The 20,111-nt window shown below is 41.1% G+C and overlaps 1 protein-coding gene across 1 annotated transcript in view; it reads left to right on the forward strand.

Moving 5' to 3' along the window:
• The first annotated feature begins 7,704 nt into the window (after window positions 1-7,704).
• Window positions 7,705-20,111, forward strand: part of mtcl2 (microtubule crosslinking factor 2) — an 83,487-nt gene continuing 71,080 nt past the window's right edge. Inside the window, exons 1-3 of the mRNA XM_085344279.1 lie at window positions 7,705-9,013; window positions 13,929-14,030; window positions 14,314-14,436. Coding sequence (XP_085200405.1) covers window positions 8,027-9,013; window positions 13,929-14,030; window positions 14,314-14,436 — 1,212 coding nt within the window. The 5' untranslated portion in view covers window positions 7,705-8,026. The remainder of the gene's footprint in view (window positions 9,014-13,928; window positions 14,031-14,313; window positions 14,437-20,111) is intronic.

Consider the following 20,111-nt stretch of genomic DNA (forward strand, 5'->3'; position numbering starts at 1 on the left):
AAATGGGGGCGTCGTTAGATAGACGACAGACACAGTCTGCAGCCAATGAGATGTAATCCAGGAAACGTTTAACCAATGACAATGCGCACTAAAGAGCAGATTTTTAAAAAACATGCACCCTTTTCCTTTTTAAAAAAAAATAAAGCTGAGCATCTGCAGCTTATTCTCTATTATTATAAATTACAGAACATAAGTCTAAATCGAGAATATGTCTAAATCAACACACACACACAGACACACATATGTTCCGTTCCAAACAGTGTGTGTCTGTGTGTGTGCGTGCGTGTGTGTGTAAAAACCGCACCTCAGAAGTCTGAGATATAAGAAATATATCAGATATATATAAGAAATACTGTCTAACATCTCTAGTATCATTACCATGAATAACACATTGAGAATAGCTGGAATTAAAAGGCCCCTTCATGGTGGTTCGTGGATGTTTTGTGATAAGAGACAGTGTTGATGCTCAAAATGAGGACATATTCAACTTGCATTCTGATACCCTAATCAGCCAGCGATTTTTAATGTTTTGATTATAATTCTATTTCTGAAAACATCTGAGGTTTCTCTACCAAAGGTCAGGTTTGCACAGCTGCTTACTAACACTGTGTTCCACAGCTGCTTTAGCAGTACAGGGTTTTCAATATCTGATGTTCATTTCACGTCTATATGGCTTCAACTTAGTCAGAGATTGTATCAACTGTCATCAGTAATACAGCTTATCTATTTGATATAGCAGGCAGCCTGCTTAGAGGAGAACTGGGGCATGAGCAATAACGAGGCACATGATAAAACATTTACAATTTAGTACCCATGTTGGCTTGTATTTGAATGTCTGATAAAGCTTTTACAATATCCTCTCATAACATTTACTGAAGGCTCACAGGTCATAGGCACACACTGTTTCACAGATGACACAAAACCAGGCCAGGCACTAATGATGCACTGTTGCATCAAGAGTATTTCTAAAAGAACTCTGTAGTGCCATTATATCTTAATGTTGGATGGAGAAAAGTTTAATTGTCAGTAGTAATTTGTTCTTTCGGAACAAACAATCAGTGTGTTTCTTTTCCCAGAGTTGCATAATGATGGTGTGATGAGAAGAAAAGAGGGGGGAGGGGGGCAGAGAATAGGATGAGAGACTGCAGGAGATGAGGAGGAGGGGAAGAGGCAGAGAGAACAGTGGACTAGAAGGAGAAAATGGTTTCTATTCAGGCACACAGCGGGACAAAGAGTTCAGCTTGTGCACAACCGCATGCAGATACAGCTGCTCACCCCTCTATGTATAATTCACAAAAAAAAACCATTATCAAAGCATTATGTTGAGCCTAAAGAAGCTACATGACTGTAATTTTAATACTTAAGATATCTGAAAAGAACAAACCAGAAAAAGAATGCTTTAATTTGCATCACACAGAAAAAGCAGCTGGTTTTAACATTTGACTTTATCTGCTTCACAGCATTAATGATTTGAATAGTTTGCTTCCTGTTTGCTGCGATGAATTGCCTCTAAATTCACCTGTGGTCAAGCAAACGCTTTGATCTTTATCATACAATTAGTCAAACAGTTTTGTTTTTCTTCCTGGTGTACTCGCCAAGTTTCCCTACTCACCACTAGATGGAGGTAAAAGATAAAGTTTTTCCCTGAGTTGTTCACTCGTCAGTAGCCAACAGAAACCAAACCTTTGAAACTAATTGTACAGAGTACTGTGAAAAGGTCTTAAGCCTTTACTACATATTTTGCTTTCAAGAAGCCAGACTTTAGATTATTTTTTCAAGTGGCCCTTAGCAGTCGTTCTCCAGGCTTTCTGAAAGTCCTTCAAAGATTTTCTTTGGACATTGGCTGCTTTTTCACACATTTTCAGTTCAGTCCTAGTGCCTGATCCTTTTCAGAGGATTTTTCTTTATTTTCACCCACTTAATACTGACCAATTCAGCAATAAAAAGCGCCTCCAAGGATGGATCAGACCAACAAAGACCTGAGACAAAATTTGTGAGGTGCCTCTGGCCTTTCAGCTGATTTATCTATTATTTACCAAACCCTCATCAGAAACTGTCTCAGTGCGAGAGTAGACATCAACATTGTTGAAGCACTGTGGGACTGACAGAGAATGAAACGACAGGCAGAACTTGGAACGCCCTTCAAGCCTGGAGAACTGTTCCTGAAGGCTGCTTCAGGAAATTATGAGAAAGCTTGTTCGGGAGAGAGAATTAAGGTGGTCATACCAAATATAGACTGGTTAGAAATGCACAAACTCCTTTTGTTCGCATGTATAGTGTTTTTCTGTGTATTGTTATACCTGTTTCAATCCTTTTCCCAATAGAAATAGAAAGAAATAGAAATAAAAAAGACATTTACTCAGTACTGTGTATGTTCTCCTTGTGCTGATTTGCAGAAAAATATCATTCATGAAATAACATCCCTTTATGATTATGGAAACTGAGTGTTTTGGACAAAGTGATTCCAGCAATAAGGGAATTTTGATCCTCTTCTAACTACAAGATAAATGGTCTTTGAATGAGGTCTGGAACCCAAACTATTGAATACTAATTCAAGAAGGAGGCCTTTGGCTGTTGCTCTTCGTATGGTTTTGAACAATGTACAGGACTATTTATGTGGCACACTTATGAGAAGCTCCAGGCAGATCCAACAGTGTCAACAGAAGGTCTGGAAGTTGATATCATCATATATAGGCCACCTACTGTACCCTGCAGGGAGGTAAGTTGAGCACAAACGTGTTATTCCAGCTAAAGCAGGTCACATGAGACTCATTTTACTTGCAGGAGACAAATTTCCACAACAATTCTCAAAGGGGGATTTACCACAATTGGTGAAGGCTGACAACGTCATTGCAGAAGCAGTAGCTTCTGTAAGGAAGGGAAAACCCAGGTTAGTTTGGTCCCCTACGGCAGCACTGTGATAAAGCAAGCGTAACTGATTACAAATACACAGTGATCACTACACAGAGAGTGCACCTACATTTAATGCATGAAATAAAAAAATTCATGATATAAGAAAATCATGGTTGAGAATATCTGTCCTGTACTAATGTCAGCAGGCAGAATGTAGCAGTGACATTGCTGATGCAGCTCTAGTTCACACACACTCACTGCTTTCCAATTACTGAACTGAAGATAACGTGCAAGGACAGCAATTTTCTGCTGATGCCTTTTTTTTTGTCTCAGCAAAGCAGACCGGCACTCAGACTGGACGTCAGTGTGAGGCACATCGGGGTGTTTTTCACTCACAATTAGTAAAATATGCTCATTGTTAAGGAGCACTTGCTGGTTGGTCTGCGTGGGTTACCTCCTACCAGAATCACATAACGGATTGGATGGCAGAGGGGTGATGTGAAGTCTTGCGACACAACTGTCAAGCCATTCACCTCATTTATGCTCTCCTTTCTAATGGCTGAAAGCGAATAATGAAGCAAAACTTAGATATCATTCCTAAAAAAAGCACTTCTGGTGCCAACCTACATGCCATACATGAGAAAGAACTGAATATTAGCTCATCAACTAACACCAATGATGCTCTTGGATTCAGACATATTCATGTGACGTTTAATTCTTGGCAATATCCGTGCAAGATTGCAGGGTATTCTTTCATTGTTCCCTTAAAACATAGTAATATATTCCTTTATATTATTGCATTTTGATTTTATTATGCAAACTCAGCAGATTTGTAAAAGAATCTTGTACCCCACTGTGTTCTTCCTGAATGTAAATGTGTTTGGCTAATGATGTAACATAACTGTCACCAATAAAGTTCTGTGTTCCCATAAAATGCTGTGGCCCAAGTAGCCCAGGAGCACAGTGAGTTGCTTTGACCTTGAAACCACACTCCAGGAGCACTGAAGAGTAAAAACTGTCACAAAGCTTGAAAAATCTGCTAGAGAAAAATCGCAATACTTCAACAAACTAAAGGCAGAAAAGACTTTAAACGGTGCAGCTTCAATTATTTGTCTTTATGCTATGTAAAAGACATCTCTGCAACATTCAAAGTGCTAATCACAAAATATTTTACTGGTAAGCAAATGACAGAACAGCTTGTTGAAACTGCCGTATTGAACTGCTGTGAGTAAATGGTGCAGTAAAATGAGGTATCAAAAACATTTGGGAAATAATGTGTCAAGATGTTCTTATAACAAAGAGCCTGCTGAAAACAATAAAAGCCAATTGCATTATTACAGTGGGGTTTTAATACTGCAGAAATCTGCATTTCTCTTCATTATCTGGCTAAACACTGGTTATTAGAAGAACGGGCCGAGGAAGGGGGCGACTTGATGGGCTCTGTGAGGGCCAACATGGGTGCTGTTTGTGGTCTGCTTAATATTCAATGAACGTGGTATACCACCAACAATGGAGGGTCGGTTCATTAATGATTCAAAGAACCATTCAACTGCTCCAAATTGCAATTTTGATGTTAAACCGGATCCTTAATAAGGGTATATAATTGCAATGCACAGAAAATTGCCTGGTATGACATGGACTTTAATATTACATGTCACATATTTACATAATAAAATTCACGATGGCTAAATTTGGTTTAGCTGGCTCAGTTTAAGGGCTCTGGTAAAGAACCATTCATAGCAAACCTTCTCACATGCCTGATCTGGAAAAGGATAGGTCTGGTAGTGTGTGTGTGTGTGTGTGTGTGTGTGTGTGTGTGTGTGTGTGTGTGTGTGTGTGTGTGTGTGTGTGTGTGTGTGTGTGTGTGTGTGTGTGTGTGTGTGTGTGTAGACAGCAAACTAATTGACAGATGGATTGTGTCAGGCATACAGCGTTGTACTTGTATTGTATATGAGATCATTGTGACACTAAATGAAAGATCGTCATATGTTTGTTGTAAAAAAGAAAGGCATCTAATCGAGAGAATGTTTTAAATAGGTTTCATATTGTTGTTATCTTGTTTCTTTCCTTTCTTTCCTGTAATGCTCTTGACTCCTCTCTTATCTTTTCCGTCAGCTTGACTCAGCAGAACGCGCTGCTAACCATGTTCTTATTCTTGCCTTATTATTGCCAAAACAAACCGGAAATAAAACAACATTGTTTCCACTGTTTTCCAACTGATTATAGGCAAGATTTCTGCAATGAATGAGTGCTCTAAATGGATTAACTGGGAGTGTAAAATATTGTTTAATATTTCTATTTCTGTTCATTATTAGACCTTTAAAGCAGATATTTGGTTTTGTTGTGGTGTGAGAGAAGATAATAGAGTATACTAGGTTGTAATTCTGCGGCTGCCACTGCAGGATCATTAGCAATGAATGATTTAAAGACTGCATGATTTCAGATGCAGTCTGCTAGTGGCAGTATCTTCATACTGATTAAAGACCGCTGCCAGAGAAAGTGATAAACAAGCGAACATAGTAGAATGCTCAAGCAGGATTTAGGATAGAGGTAGTGGATTGATCAGCTGAACCAAAAGTGATTTTTCTAGCACCTTTTACGCTACCCATCATATGTAAATGACAGTGCTTTCATTTAATCGGTTATATTATTTCATTCAGAGAGGTTTGGTGTGGTCTCACTCACTGGATGCTCCTTTAAGGTGTGAGGTTTCATTGGAATGTGTTTCAAATATCCTCTCGGGGGTGCAAAAACAGTAAAAATGTTGCATGCATGTTTGTTTTGCACAGTGAGATTTTTAATTTCTCTGGCTGAATCCAAATGCGTCAAAAATACAAATGTGTGTAGATAACTATGTGATCGTTCACACATGACAGATCACATACAGAGTGAAACGTGGCAGCAGCTGCTTGTGATGGACTGAGAACGTAATTGCTCCATTTTAGAAAGTCCTACAATAGTGCTATTTTTGTAGCCGCGTGTTTACATGAATTATACAGATGTAAACACAGTACAGCCCACTGCTTCAGCACATAGCAAATGGCCATTCACCAGCCCTGATCCCTGAGTGGGAAAATCTATTCTCATGGCTTCGATTCTGTGTTTGTTGTCCTCAAGTTTCTACTCATAAGACATTCACAGAGTTTGAGTCTGACAGCATGGACTGAATCAATATGGTTTGTATTGTCTCTGTGATAAGACTTTAGTCAGATGATGGTTACAAGCACCCGCAGGATGGGCAAAAAAGGAGCCTTGGAGAATAAATGTTATTAGAAATGCTGCTAAATGTCATAATGTGCTCTAACTGCTTGGAAGAGTGTTTACACACATTTGTTGAGCCCACTGAGATTGCACCATGCGATGGTTATTACTGGAAATCTCCGACTGTGTGCATACAGGGCAGGAGATCCAGCACTGCTTTGTAGCTTTATTGAAACAAAAATACAGTTTATGGCAGACGATGACACGGCCCTTCAGTCAGTTATCAAAAATAATGCACAAACACATTTTAAAAAATCAACTTTATGGTTCCTACTTATGCTGTATATGTACATGCTGCACAAGCAAATACGGCTTATTAAAAAAATACATTTTGGTGTCCAGCTTTAGACCAAGATTTTGGTGGACTAATATCTAACACGTTACTTGAAAAACCTCCTATGGGTATCCAGTTTGGTTAAGATCTGATGATTGTGTGAGCTGTAGCACAGGCTCCACTCATTTCAAACTGTTCGGTGAGCCCCCTGATGACCTCTGAATGAGACCCTACCTATCAGGAAATGTTTCACTATGGGATAAATGTTATCACTTAATTTTCCGCCTATCTGTAAGTAGTTTATCTTGACTGGTGACAGGTCTCGTGGGTTTTTCGGCCATGCCTTAAAACCCATACAATCTCTTTAACACAACAAAACAGAGAATTGCCTGACTCAGCGCTCTGTAAAATTTAACTGCACATGCTAATTACAGGATATCAATAGCCGCTTAAGGTTTAATGATTAGTTGTGATAGAATAATGGTGGGACTGTGAAAAGGGATCTCCAAAGGTTACAAATTTAAAGCTGTCGGAGGCAATAAATAATGGGGGAACAGTGGGACAGTATGCAGGATAATAACAGTCTACAGTCTGAGAAGTAAAAGATAAACAGGTGACAGAAAGGAGGGAAACAGAAGGGATACTATAAATTGCATGCTTTATTTAAAACAAAAGAAATATTGTTCTTTGACACTATTTTTCATGCGATGTTTGCGACAAACCTATCTACCTAAACTTTAAGAAGAATAAGAAAGATTTGCTTGAGTGTGATGTCAGAGGAATCTTTTGTTTGTTTGTTTGCTTAGAAGGAGACAGATAATCTGAGCCCTACAGTGTACTCTACATTAATGCACACATTTGGGGTCAGGTGATGCTCTCACCTCCCACAATGCAGCTGTATGCTGTTGTGACCTTTCTTCTATGATTTGCGCGCATGTTAAATATCTGTTACTTTGGAAGGAAAGGTTTCTGGTCTGGCTGCTACACACACACACACACACACACACACACACACACACACACACAGCTGCTTTACTGACCTGTATGAAAATATTTTAAGCTGACTTAAGTGTGCATAAATGGGCCCTGTCCTCCGAGCCCTGGAGTCTCTACACAATATTTTATTTATTTATTTATTTATTTATTGCTGTGTCTTACTGTTTTTCTGATATCTTGCATTGGTGGCGGCAGAGAGCTGCAGAAACGAGACTATCTCTCTCCTCCAGAGCTACATCCCGTTATATGAGAGGAGAGAGAGAGAGGTGACCATAGGCACCGCACTGCCGTCTGTTCTCACCCACAATTCCTCTGAGCAGGAACCGGCTAATTTGTGTCATCGAGGCAGAGAGAGGGAGATCCCGAGGACAGGAGTGGAGGATCCAGCAGAACAAAGCGGAATAATTGGTGCATTTGCGGCACACAGAACTGGAAAATTGGATTGTATTTATCTTTTCTCGATCTTTTAGACTCTACTTCCCGCTTCGTCCTGTTCCGTTGCAAGCCCTCATTGTGGCCGGAGTGATCTCCTCCTTTTGTGTGGCTCTGCAGTTGTTTATTCACACTCCTAACTTCTGCCTCCTGTTTCTGCAAATAGGAGGTTTCGTTTCTATTTTTCTCGTATCTGCCTAAACGGAATGAATGACAAAAACAAAGGAGGTTGATGTCCACAACTCTCCGACTCACCTCGTCTTCGCCTCGCCCAAGGAACGAAGACTCCATCTCCGGCAGAAGATGGAAAGCGGAGGCGGGACGGAGTGCTCGGATAGCGGGCAGATGCAGCACGCGGTGCCCGGTCAGCAGCCCGAATCTGCGGACCTTTCTGCCGTGCTGTCCGCTCACACTCCAGGCCAGAAGAAGAAGATCAACCGGGCCCCATCTCCGGCGAGACCGAAGGATGTACCCGGGTGGTCGCTCACGAAGATCCGAGGAGGGATTGGGACCCCGACCCTGAGTGTCAAGCCAGGAGCCATTCATCTGGGTAGCCGCATATCCAGGCGCAGCCCCGTGGGAAGTCTTGCTGGGAAGGACGGCAAAGGGGAGAAGAGTGGTGGCGGAAAACCCGCCGGCAAATCCTCCCTCTCTGGTGGCATGTCCTCCAAGGGCTCGGCGTCCAAGGCCATCAAAAGCACCGTAGCGCGGAGGAAGGTGTCGGACGCCAGCATAGGATCCGATGATTTATCCAAGGATTCTGGATGCGCCCCGGGGAAGCTCTCCCCAACCGACAGCAGCTCCGAGCTGTCGGACTGCGCCTCTGAGGAAAACAAGCTGTCCACGGACGCTGTGAGCAGCGACGCCGAGTCGAGGAGTAGCAGGGGCGGCGGGCCGGAGTTAGAGAAGCCGCTCAGGGATGGCGCGTTGGCGGACAGAACCAGCCAACAAGCTACTGCTGCTGCTGCTAAGACCACCTGCTCCTCCGGAGAGAAGGACCGGCTCTCCACCGGTATCGAGACGGGAGAAGGGAGCATATCCCCGGGCGAGGAGCGATCGGTCACCTCATTTGATAGCCGGGTGCCCGCCAGCACATCTCTGGCTTTCTCAGACCTCACAGAGGAGTTTATGGACAGCATGCACGAGGAGTTTGTCAGGGAAATAGAAGAGCTGAGATCTGAGAATGATTACCTCAAAGTAAGTCAGCTCGTGTTTTTGAAGTTGCTTAACCTACATAGTGCTTCACAAACAGGGTTTTAGTCTTTTTTTTTTTCAAGCAGTGACACCAGATTTTGCATGGGTTCCCATGAAAAACACTCCTGACGTTGGTCACATGCATACACCTGGCCTATTTAGCAATTTGACGTCATTGTCATTTTTCATTCCTTAAACAAATCATCTTTCTGTCATACTGTTTTATTCCAAAGTCTGCCTCTAAAAGTCACTCTGACCTGCTTCTCACTGTGTAGAGATTCCTTTGGATGCCTCCCAAGAGTACTCACTACAAGGATGTTGATGTTATAGAGAGTCTGTCTGCACCCCTGGCCACGCATGAGCACAACATGCTGCTTCCTGGTGACAGAATAGGTTTCTGATAGAAAATCTGCAGTTGCAGAACGGTGAAATACTGTAAATGGTTAACAATGGTGTGCTTTGGATTGAGATTTTGCACTTGGTGTTCATCACTTGTGCTTCGCATGTTGGCACAGTGGAGGTACGGTTCATTCTGCTGCTGTATTCTGCTTTGCTCCTAAAGGCATTATTAATAGCACTGTATTAACACAGAGGTAGAGCGCTGTGTGATTGCCTAAAGATTCTCAACACCTAAAATGTGGAAGTAAATATGGAAATCCTGCAAGTTGTGAATTTTGAGTGGGGTTTTCCATAAAAGTGCAAAACTCTTATATTAAAAAAGAGAAAAAGATCCTCTACTGGCAGCATCGGTATCAAATTCCTGTTGTCTGTCAAACACTAAAGCATCACTCTTGAAAACAATAACTAAACAATTGTTGCATTATCCCAAAGTACCTCAGCTCACAGGAGGATTTGATTTCATCAGTGTTTTTGATAGAATAGGCATCTCACAGCTCCCACAGTACATCTGCAGGCAGTGAAATGTATTATATACATCGAGCTGCTGGTCAAGCCTCCCTCCAGAGTGATTGATTAAGGCAAGGATCAGCTAGGGAACATATCCCCTAGCACTACCTGGCAGTGACCAGACAAGCCAGTGATTGTCAGACATTGATTGCCTGTGGTAATTGATTAGCAGCGCTTGTCTCTAAGCAAAAAGCACTTTCCCCAGGAGTTTCTTTAACTGTTGGGGGTGTTTTGATCTTTGGTTTAGTTTCTGGTTGCCCACTCCTGGTCCCCAAAATACTCCTTTCTTTTATCATTAACACACGTCATCCTAGTTGGTGCATATTTGGTGCAGTGTGTGGCTGCTGACGGAATATGGGGCATCATATCACATTGGACCACGGCAAAGCCCCACGGGAGGGTTGGCAGTGAAGTAAGTCTGGCTGTGTGTGTTGTTGCAGCTGCGAGGAACACCTGGTTAGTGATCAGACGATCAAAACAACATGCTGCAGAGGCATCAGGCTCTCAGACTTATCATAAATCCTTGCTGTAATGCTCAGTCTCCAGTTCCTTCTCTTTGTTTTCCACCGCTTCAAAATTCATCTTTTTTTTCCTCCTTCATGCTTTACATCTCCAGCCTGCCAGTCTTCCACCGCCATCCTATGAATATGCAGACTCTTTCTGGGTGCCGAGCTGTTTCCCATTCAGCTGGTAATCACCGTAGGAGATCAAAACAGTTGGCAGCTGTTTGAATCTCATTAGTGGCGACTTTATACCTTACTGTTTGTGTTTCTGTTGAAGCTACAAAAGAATATCTGATTAGATGTTTCACGTACCGCGCACGCAGCATTACTGACGCCTGTACTTACATTCCTGCTTTCCTACACCATGAACATACACTGTCAGGTTGTAGGTGCCATGCTGACAAACAGTTTGACAAATTGTTGAACGCACTTTAGTCACCGCACGCCTTGTCAAGGGGGGAACTTACGCTCAGTACAGTTGAATCATCATTCAAGTCCACATGCTGTATTTCGACACAATAAACCAGGAGTAGGGACGTGCTGCTCTTCATGTTATGCCTAACCTGACACAGTTTCACAAAGAAAGACGAGATTTTCTGGATTTAATTTTTAGGAATGTCCGTCCTGTGACTGCAATTTAAACAAACAGATGAGCATCTGTGCAGCTTGTGCAGATGGCTGTTTTCACTTACCAATTAGGAGTAATTTAAATTGTAAAAGACGACCTTGGTGGTAGAGTTAAATAGTTGAAAACATAGTGGTAATAAATGCAATGGTGCCTTCAATGAGTCATTTGATCATTTGTTATGATCCTGAAGGCTTAATCTGAAAATAATAATAACAATAAACATACAGGATCTATGTAAATATAGCAAATGTGATAGAAATGCACAGAATAGCAGCTTGATCTGCTGCCTAATTGCCTAAATGAACATAAAAACCATACAGATCCACTATGTTTATGTTTTGTGTTTATATTTAATTTATGTTTAACTCCTCAGACACAAGGTGTTGTATAATCAGGCCCATCGTATCACCCAAAAGAACACTTTGTTCTGAGACTGGTTCCTCTGGGATTTAAAAGTAGAATGGGAGGCCTTCAGTTTTCAGGCCCCTCTTCTGTGAAACCAGCTTCCAGTTTGGGTTTGGGAGACAGACACTATCTCTACTTTGAAGGTTAATCTCAAAACTTCCCTTTTTGATAAAGCTTATAGTTTTGGCTCTGTCAGGTGACCCTGAATCCTCCCTTTTTAAGGCTGCACTTGTCCTAGACTGCTGGGGACTTCCCGTTATTAACCAAGTGTTTCATCTTCACTCCTCTTTTTTCTTTTCACTCACTCTGTTTTTACACCGCTCCACATTTAATCATTAGTTATCATTTATCTCTGGCTCTCTTCCGCCGTGTTTCGTTTATCCTGTCTTCGCCCTCTTACCCGGGCTGTATGTGACAGATGGCCACCCCTCCCTGATCCTAGTTCTGGGAGGTTTCTTCCTGTTAAAAGGGAGTTTTCCCTCCCCACTGTTGCCAAGTGCTTTCTCATAAGAGGTTGTTTGATTGTTTGGGTTTTCTCTGTATTATTGTAGGCTTCTTTATAGAATAGAATACACATACGAATGTAAGAATATGAGAGTCAGATGAAAACCTGACAATGCCACTCTCATAAAGCTGGGACAAAATACTGAAAGCAATTAGCTAAATCACCTCGTACACAACTGACAACAAAATATGGTGGGTTTCAGATTTGCAGAGCCAGGTAGGGAGGACTGTTATCACAGCAGATGTGTGCACACACTCATTTCTGACATTAACCACTCTGACTCACTAACATGACAGCTGATTGGTTGATTTCTTCTCCTGACTCGCTCACATGACAGAGACCTTCTTCACTGTTCTTCTTTAGTTAGCTGTGAAAAGCAGGTCAGTGGACCATCTCTCTCCCTCAGTCTCAGTCTCTCACCACATTAACTTATGATTCCCTGGTTTCGTGTCCTCACTTCCTCACTCTCTGCTGTCATGTTTTATCTCCCTCTCCATCTAGATAGTTTTCACGCTCTGTTTTTTTCCCTATCTGATTTTTCTTTTCCTGTTTCCCATTTACATTCCCTTTTATTGCTTTGCTGTTCTTTCATTCCTTTTCCTCTCAGTTTCAGAATTTGGGTTTTGTTCTTGTGTCTGCTCTTTCCCTTTGATTCTTTTTCATGCTATTAACTTTCATCCTCCTTTCTTTTTACTTCATTCCATTTCTCTCGTTCACTCTGTTCTCTATCACAGATGTGTAGCAGTGGCCAGCGGTGTGCCACTCACAGAAACATTACTAAATCCATCCATTTTACTTTACCTGCTCACACGGTTATGATTCATCCTTGTACAGTTTAGTGCGTACGTAGTGGAGACGCAGGCACACACTGCTCACCTTGCTTTTCATATTGTGCACATAGTAAACATACAGACACACAAAAATACACATGCATACACACCCGCACAGCTTGTTGTTGCTGCACTTGGAGCTCTGCAGAAGCTGACCCACATTCTTTACTGTAGTAAGTCATGACAGCACTACTATTACTACAGCCGCTCATACTCATTTGGCTCATTATGCTAACACATCACCCACACAAACACGCTCATACTTAGAGGCAGGGATTTTTGCCAGCACACGTTCATTTAACAGTTCTGTAAGCACATTGTCGTGCTTTGCCGTAAAACAGAGTGACCTAGACTTTCCTTTTTTTATGGGGTGTGATACTTGATTTCATTGGAAACACAGACAGAGCTGCGCCTTAAATATGATTCAGAAGTGTGATGCAATTCATGCTGTCAGGCTGAAATGAATAATTCATCTGCATGTGACTAAAACGGGGGTAGATAAAAACACTGGTTTGAATGAAACATTTATACTGGTCTGTAGTATTTGTGAGTTGTATTTTAGTGCAGTCCCACACTATCCAAATGCTCTGCTTCGATTTTGAATTTTCTTAATCCACAGATGCCACATCCTGGAGTTTGCTCCAAGGTGTGCTAATAGCTATACCCTGACCTTTGGTCTCCTTAGCACTACCTTCGGAGTGAGGCAAAAAACAAGAGTACAGTTCACTGTCATATTATCTTACTCGGTCATGCAGTTCTCTATTTTGCATGGCCCCTTTTATCTGATGTAAGAAAATATTGCAGAAGCTCATTTTAAGAGGACACTGATTGTTATGCAATTATGAGGGTGATAAAGAAGAAGATGTAGTCATACATGGCAGCAAGAGGTGATTGATGGACTACATTACGATGTTGGAAAGTTTAATGGAGTGATTTTCTGATGACAGTGATGATTGCCTTGCATTTATGACAAAAATCCTGTGTGTGCATATAATGCTGTCAGCTCTTTACAGCCACTTAGAGCCTGATGTTCAGTCAGAAGTCTTTACACCTTCTCCACAGGTTAACACTGGAGGAGTACTTAGCTATGTGTAAAAATAACAGACGCACTTATATACTCTCTCATTTTCACTGCCCCAAGGATGAGATGGAGGAATTGAGATCTGAGATGCTGGAGATGAGGGACATGTACATGGAGGAAGACGTTTACCAGTTGCAGGAACTGCGGCAACAGCTGGAGCAGGTATGTGGTTACAAAGACAGACTGGTTTAATGAGCCTGACTTATCGCAGATCTTGCAAAAATGACCTCGTGAAGAAAGAATTCCATTTATTTTACATCTGAAAAGCAAATTTGGGCTCCAAAAATAAATGCAACAAATGCTCTTTCCTGCCATTTTATGTTTTCTGCATTTCTTCTACATGCACATGACTGCTGCAAGGAACAGTGCAGTGAAGCAAAGTACTAGAGATGGATTAGACAGCTGATGCATAACATGATCTGCTGACATTGCCCCTGTTTCTCAGGCAAACAAGACCTGCCGCATCCTGCAGTACCGGCTGAGGAAGGCAGAACGACGCTCTATCCGCGTGGCCCAAACAGGACAAGTGGATGGAGAACTGATACGAACACTAGAGCAGGATGTAAAAGTAAGTGTTGGAGATTGAGCTGGAAATTAAAAGATGTGTGGACTCAAATGAAGTTGGTCTCAAAAAGAGTCAAGTGGAACATCGTTAGATGTCTTGTCTTTAATCCCAGCATCTCTAAGGTACTCAATAATAAAAACACAGCTGTCAGGTTTAATTAGCTAACGAGTTAATTAAACTTCTTCTACCATCTTTGATCTTTAGAAGTAAAATATACAGAGGTTCAGGCATTACACGCTCGACCTCTGGGCAACCACTTTCAGTCAATCTTGGAGAATCCAGCTTGCTGCGATTTGCCGTAGACTTGCATTCTTCAAAGCAATTGTTTCAAAGGCGACAGGATCATAAGTTCACTGCACACGGTTGCATAATTTTTGCTATGCAACGGTCTTCAATCACTATTTTTGTGACATAAGAGAAGATATGTTTGGATACAGTAATGCTTTCTGATGATGTGTCTGTATATGGAGATTCCTTTGACCCAGTTTTTGTCACACTCTGAAAGTCACAAAACTGCATCGAGTTCGAGCTTTTGTTTCTGAAGAATTTCCTTCCTTTTCCTATAACATGGGCTATCTGTAATAACCCACTTATACAGGCAATTAATTTGATTAGTCAGGAAACCCCCACCAATGATAAAATTGATACATTTTAGACACTATAAATGTGTCTATGTGCACAGTCTGTTTTGGTAGGGCCTTGCAGTAGCTGTACAGGAACACGGTGAGTTTAGGGCAAAGCCTTTGTGTGTGTGTTTTGTCACACTGACCCTGGACTACCGTTACTCTGTGCGAAATTTATAGCATTCCTCCAACATTTTCCACGTGAAGGACGACACAATGAGGGCTTTTTATCCTCTAAGAGAGAGAGAGCGTGCAAGAGAGTGAGACCGTGGAATCACTCTCGAAGGGCTTCCCGCCCGCTGCTGCTGTCTGTCTCTTAGCTGCTGTATCACCATCTGGTTGTTTTGGAAGGAAGGAGGGAAGTGAGGACGGAAAGAGGGAGGGATGAGTGTACATCCTGTGACTAAAAGGGAAGGGGGTGGTTGGTCAGTGTTTGAAAATTCAAATTGGCCAATGAGAAAACAACTCAAAGGCAGAAGGGAGTCCCTGTTTGAATTCAGTGGCCAGTTGTCATGTTTAGAAAATGAGAGGGGAGTGATGGCAGGGATGATGCATGGAAAGACTAAAGCTTGAGGGGGAAAATGAGCTAAGTCTGCATCTGTTGATTGCATCAGCAAAGGGGTATCGTTAACACAGAAAGCTGAAAAAAATCACACTGCTGGGAGACAAGTCTGCCCTCTCTGTGTCTCTCTCTCACAACACATGGCTGATTGTGCCTTGTTGCCGACAGGGCCAAGGACTCAGATGCCAGGTCAAGTTACAACATACTGTTCTGCATGTGTGTTCGTGTGTGTGTGTGTGTGTGTGTGTGTGTGTTTGCATGCATTAAGCCGTGGCTAAGCTTCTCTTTCTCTAGTGTGTATCAGCCACTCCTCTGTTTATTCTGGTAGCTTCATTATTCGTATTTTAAAAACACACACTCTACCTACCCCTATGACTCCACTGTGATTAGGCTGTACTGGAAAACTTTAATCTTCACTTTGCTTTAATAGGAGTTAAAAAAAATTGACGTTGTTTAAAGGTTTTCAGTGTTGCAGATTTAAAAGCTCTGAATTTCTGACTCAGAGCATAAAAGTTTAATTATAAAAACAAGCGAAATTGTTTGGAGACTCTTCAACTTTGCCATTAACTAAGTCATAGAAACCAAAATCATCCAACTGTCTGTAATGTGCCATTTGTTGTACAACTAAATATTAGCACTGTTGTATTTTTGTGCACATTTTAGTAACCCTAAAGTTGACATCAGATGTGTGAAAATAATCAAAGGACATTTTTCAATTGGAAAATGTTCATAGGTTTGAGTGGAGTATTGCCTCAAAAATGAATGCACAGTTAATTAAGCAGTAAGATGCACAAACATCCCCCAGTTCATCCCCACAGTAAAAGTAAAAGTATGGCACAATGTACCGTTTTAAAATGAAGCAGTTTTCTGTATTAATTTTTTAAGGATTTTTTCCCATATTTTTAACCACACTGAATTTACAAATACTCTGTTTAAAAATCAATAATTTACTGACATAAAATTACTTGGATATTTTCCTTTTTTAAATGAAATCTCTTTTAGTACCCTTATAATGGTTCATCGTAAGGGGATGCATCATAAAGTTTTACACAAAATCTACCAGTGTAGCAATGGTATGCTGGCGTCAGTGTTCTTATCCTTTAATAGGCATGAAGTCCAGAAGGCCAGATTCAAAAAAGCCCAGTGTTTTCATTTGTACACAGAAGTGCATTAAGTAGTAGCTCTATACTGCCCCTTTCATAGTGCAATGTAACATAAAACTATCAGTTTAGATTGAGTGGCTGTTGCTCCATAAGATCAGCTAGTGATCCAAGTAAAGGGTGGTAAGTCCCTGAGGCTTTGCAAGATGGTCATAAAATAACTAATAAACATTCACTGATTCACCTTTTTAAATTACTCAACTAAAATCAAACAATACAAGAAAAAAGCTCCACTTTGGTTTTCACTCCTTATATGTAAGTTTCGTTTTGACAGCGGGTTGAAAATACATGTTTCTTTGCATTTACAGTAGGCCTCACAAAAGCTTGGTGCAATGCCAAACAGCTATCAAGTATGACAGTCATACTGATTATCTTAAACAAGAGTAAACATGAGTGAAAATCTCAGTGCTTCTTCTTCTTCTTGCTCCAGAGAAATGTGCGAACTTATTGTATAAAACGTTTTATTGAGCTACGGTTCTTGTGGTTGACGCGCCCCAGTGTTTTTGCACTTCATGGTCCAACTTGACCTTGATTTGCCGAGCAGCTCTGCCCTGAGCTGCTTTGCAAAAGTAATTGGCTTAACTACTGTTGATGCATTAGATTCGATGACTCACTCGCATGCAAGTGGAAACAAATCAGCAAAAGTACTCCTCCTTTCCTTACTCTGCCTCTTTCAGTCTATTCTCAAGGCCTTTAGTTGTCCTTTAGGGAGAGCACGTGGGCTGAAAGTCAGATGGAAAAAAGTCAGAATGACAAGTGAAAGAAATGGTGAACTAGAAAGAGTGTGTCTTCACTCTAATGTGTTTGTCATGTGAATACTTTCTGACACAAACATGTCATTATGTACATCATGTGCTCTTATTTGTGCCCATTTAGAAATCTTGCGGGTGTCTGCTTGCATGTGACTGCCTGTTTTTATATGTGTGTTTGTAAGGGTTCAGTAGGTCTACAGCCATCAGACTCTCTATGAGAATTCCTGACATCATTTCCTGTCCTACTCACTCACTACTCTCATTCCCACAGGCAACAGGCATCTGGACACACAGAGGAAATAGTTGTTAGGATTCTCATGATGTTAGCTCATTGGTACTTCACATTTCCAGAAAAAAGTCAGTTATTCACTCACTTGTCTTAAGGGTGTGACTGTATCTGACTGTATCTCAAGTAGATTGTTTTAAGATGATTTCCACCTGAGAACAAGTAATATTTTAAAAGGATATAGTTTTAAAAGGCAAAACTTTTAAGGTGAACTTACCTTTTTCAGAAGATGAGTAGATTCCCTTTGTGAGAGAGATTTACAAGGTGTTTAGCATAGCTTAGCATTAGGCCTGGGCCTTGAACACTTCTTTTAAGTTGCCCAAATAAGGAGACACCCCTGCCCTCTGCAGCAGTGAGTGTAAATCAGGACAGCTTTACGGTGCTTTGTACAATATTTATGCTACATATGGTACCTGTGTGCAGTCTGTGCTCCCGGTAATGTCAACACGATATATAAAGTAGACCATAATAATTTGACAAATATTTATGAATTCTTTTTCTCGTTTTTCTCTGTTTTGTCATTTAGTTCAGTTCATTTTTTCCATTATAATACTTCCTATCTTTGTACCACACAGTAGATGTGTGTGTGCGTGCGTGTTAGGGGGAGGGTGCTTCCTGTAGATGTTCTTATAAATGCATTGTCACTTGGTCAAGAGTCATCCTGCCTCTCACTCATTCACGCATGAACATCAGACAGACTTCCAGCTGAGAGGAACCATGTTTTTTAAAAATATACTCAACTAACCACAAGCTATAACCTCAATGCATCTTGAAAAGTTACGGACTAGACAAGATGTCGTCACTCTGAAAGCCTTACACTAGTTCTCACAAAAAGACAGCCATCCAAACGCACACATGCTCACTATCATCAAAAGCAGCAGTGTACATTTATCTTATATCTTATTTGCATTGTGTGTGTGCTTGTGTGTGTGTGTGTGCTTGTGATAAAAATTTCTAAAGTGGGATTTGTTTTTACTGTTTAATAACACTGTGTGAGTTCCAGTAAAAATGTTCCTCTTGTGTTGCTCTCACATACACACGCACACAAACACACACATACTGTAGGAAGTTGCTGTTTCCATGCGTGTGTCACGCTTTACATTTCAGGAAGTTAACAGTAAAATGCTTATGTAGAATTATTTTTGGATGTTACAGAGTCCAGCAGAAGTGCTTATAGCAACAGGACGTGCCCTGTGAAGAACTACAGCAGCTTCAGTCCCACCCCTACTGAGCAGATACCTGTTTGTATGCATGCATTAATGAAAACATGGTTAAAAATGATTGCTGGTGATACTGGAGGCGAGATCACACATTCCCAGCATGCCAGCGACTGTGAGAATTCCTCACTTTTCACTACCTCTCTCCCTCCTTGTGGCTCTCTCTCACACCCTCTTTTCTAAGATAGATGGATCACAGCCTGCACAGCTGTCACAACACTGTCTGTTTCTCTTCTTCTTTCACACATAATGGTTTATATATAGACACGAAGCAGACCACTTGTGACGTAACACCCTCTAAGTGGGTACTGAAGGGCCAGAATGTTGGACGACTGTGGAAAAGGTCAGCATCGTGAACAGTAAACATCAAGACCAGGGCTACCTCTGTGTCACCCACCGTCTCCATCAAAATCAGGCAGTTCACTTGAGCAGACTTAAATAAAATGTGTTCTCCTCACCTTTACCTTGAATTATATTTGAAGTTTAATAAAAACAAATGATAGAGTCATATGGGATGTTTTCTTTCCTCCATACTGTGATAAGTTATCATTATCATGGTTGTGTTTTGAGGGCTGTAAATGATGACAGGACTCATGCAAAATGATGCACTGATGCAACATTAGGCTTTTCGAAGCAATAGTGAAGATATCCACTTTGGATCACTGAAGGCCTAGAAATATAAATAACTGTCCTTTTAGATTGAAATAGTTAGAACTGAAATAGTTTTTGTCTTCCAGTCTGTAATTCAATTCAAATTCATATTCAAATTTCAAATTAATGACCTCATATTATCTTTAAACACTGGGACTGACTGAAGACTGGTCATTCTCTAGACAGCATGTCATCGTGTTTACATTTATTAATAGCTGCTGTTTCCTGTTCTCACAGGATCAAATGTATGTTTATCCAGCTACGTCAAAAAAGCCAGCAATTTCCATTGAATATACTGCAGTTATTTGCGTGGCTTTTTATTGTATCATATTATGTGTCAAATAAAAAATCCGACTGTTTAATTACTGCATGCAAACATTCAAAATGGGTTACCTGAAATGAAATTACAAGCAAGCAGCGGTGTTTT

Source organism: Diplotaxodon limnothrissa, linkage group LG20 (genome assembly GCF_057381915.1).
Source record: "Diplotaxodon limnothrissa isolate DT_005_m linkage group LG20, D_limnothrissa_male_GT1.1, whole genome shotgun sequence".
Lineage (NCBI taxonomy): Eukaryota > Metazoa > Chordata > Actinopteri > Cichliformes > Cichlidae > Diplotaxodon > Diplotaxodon limnothrissa.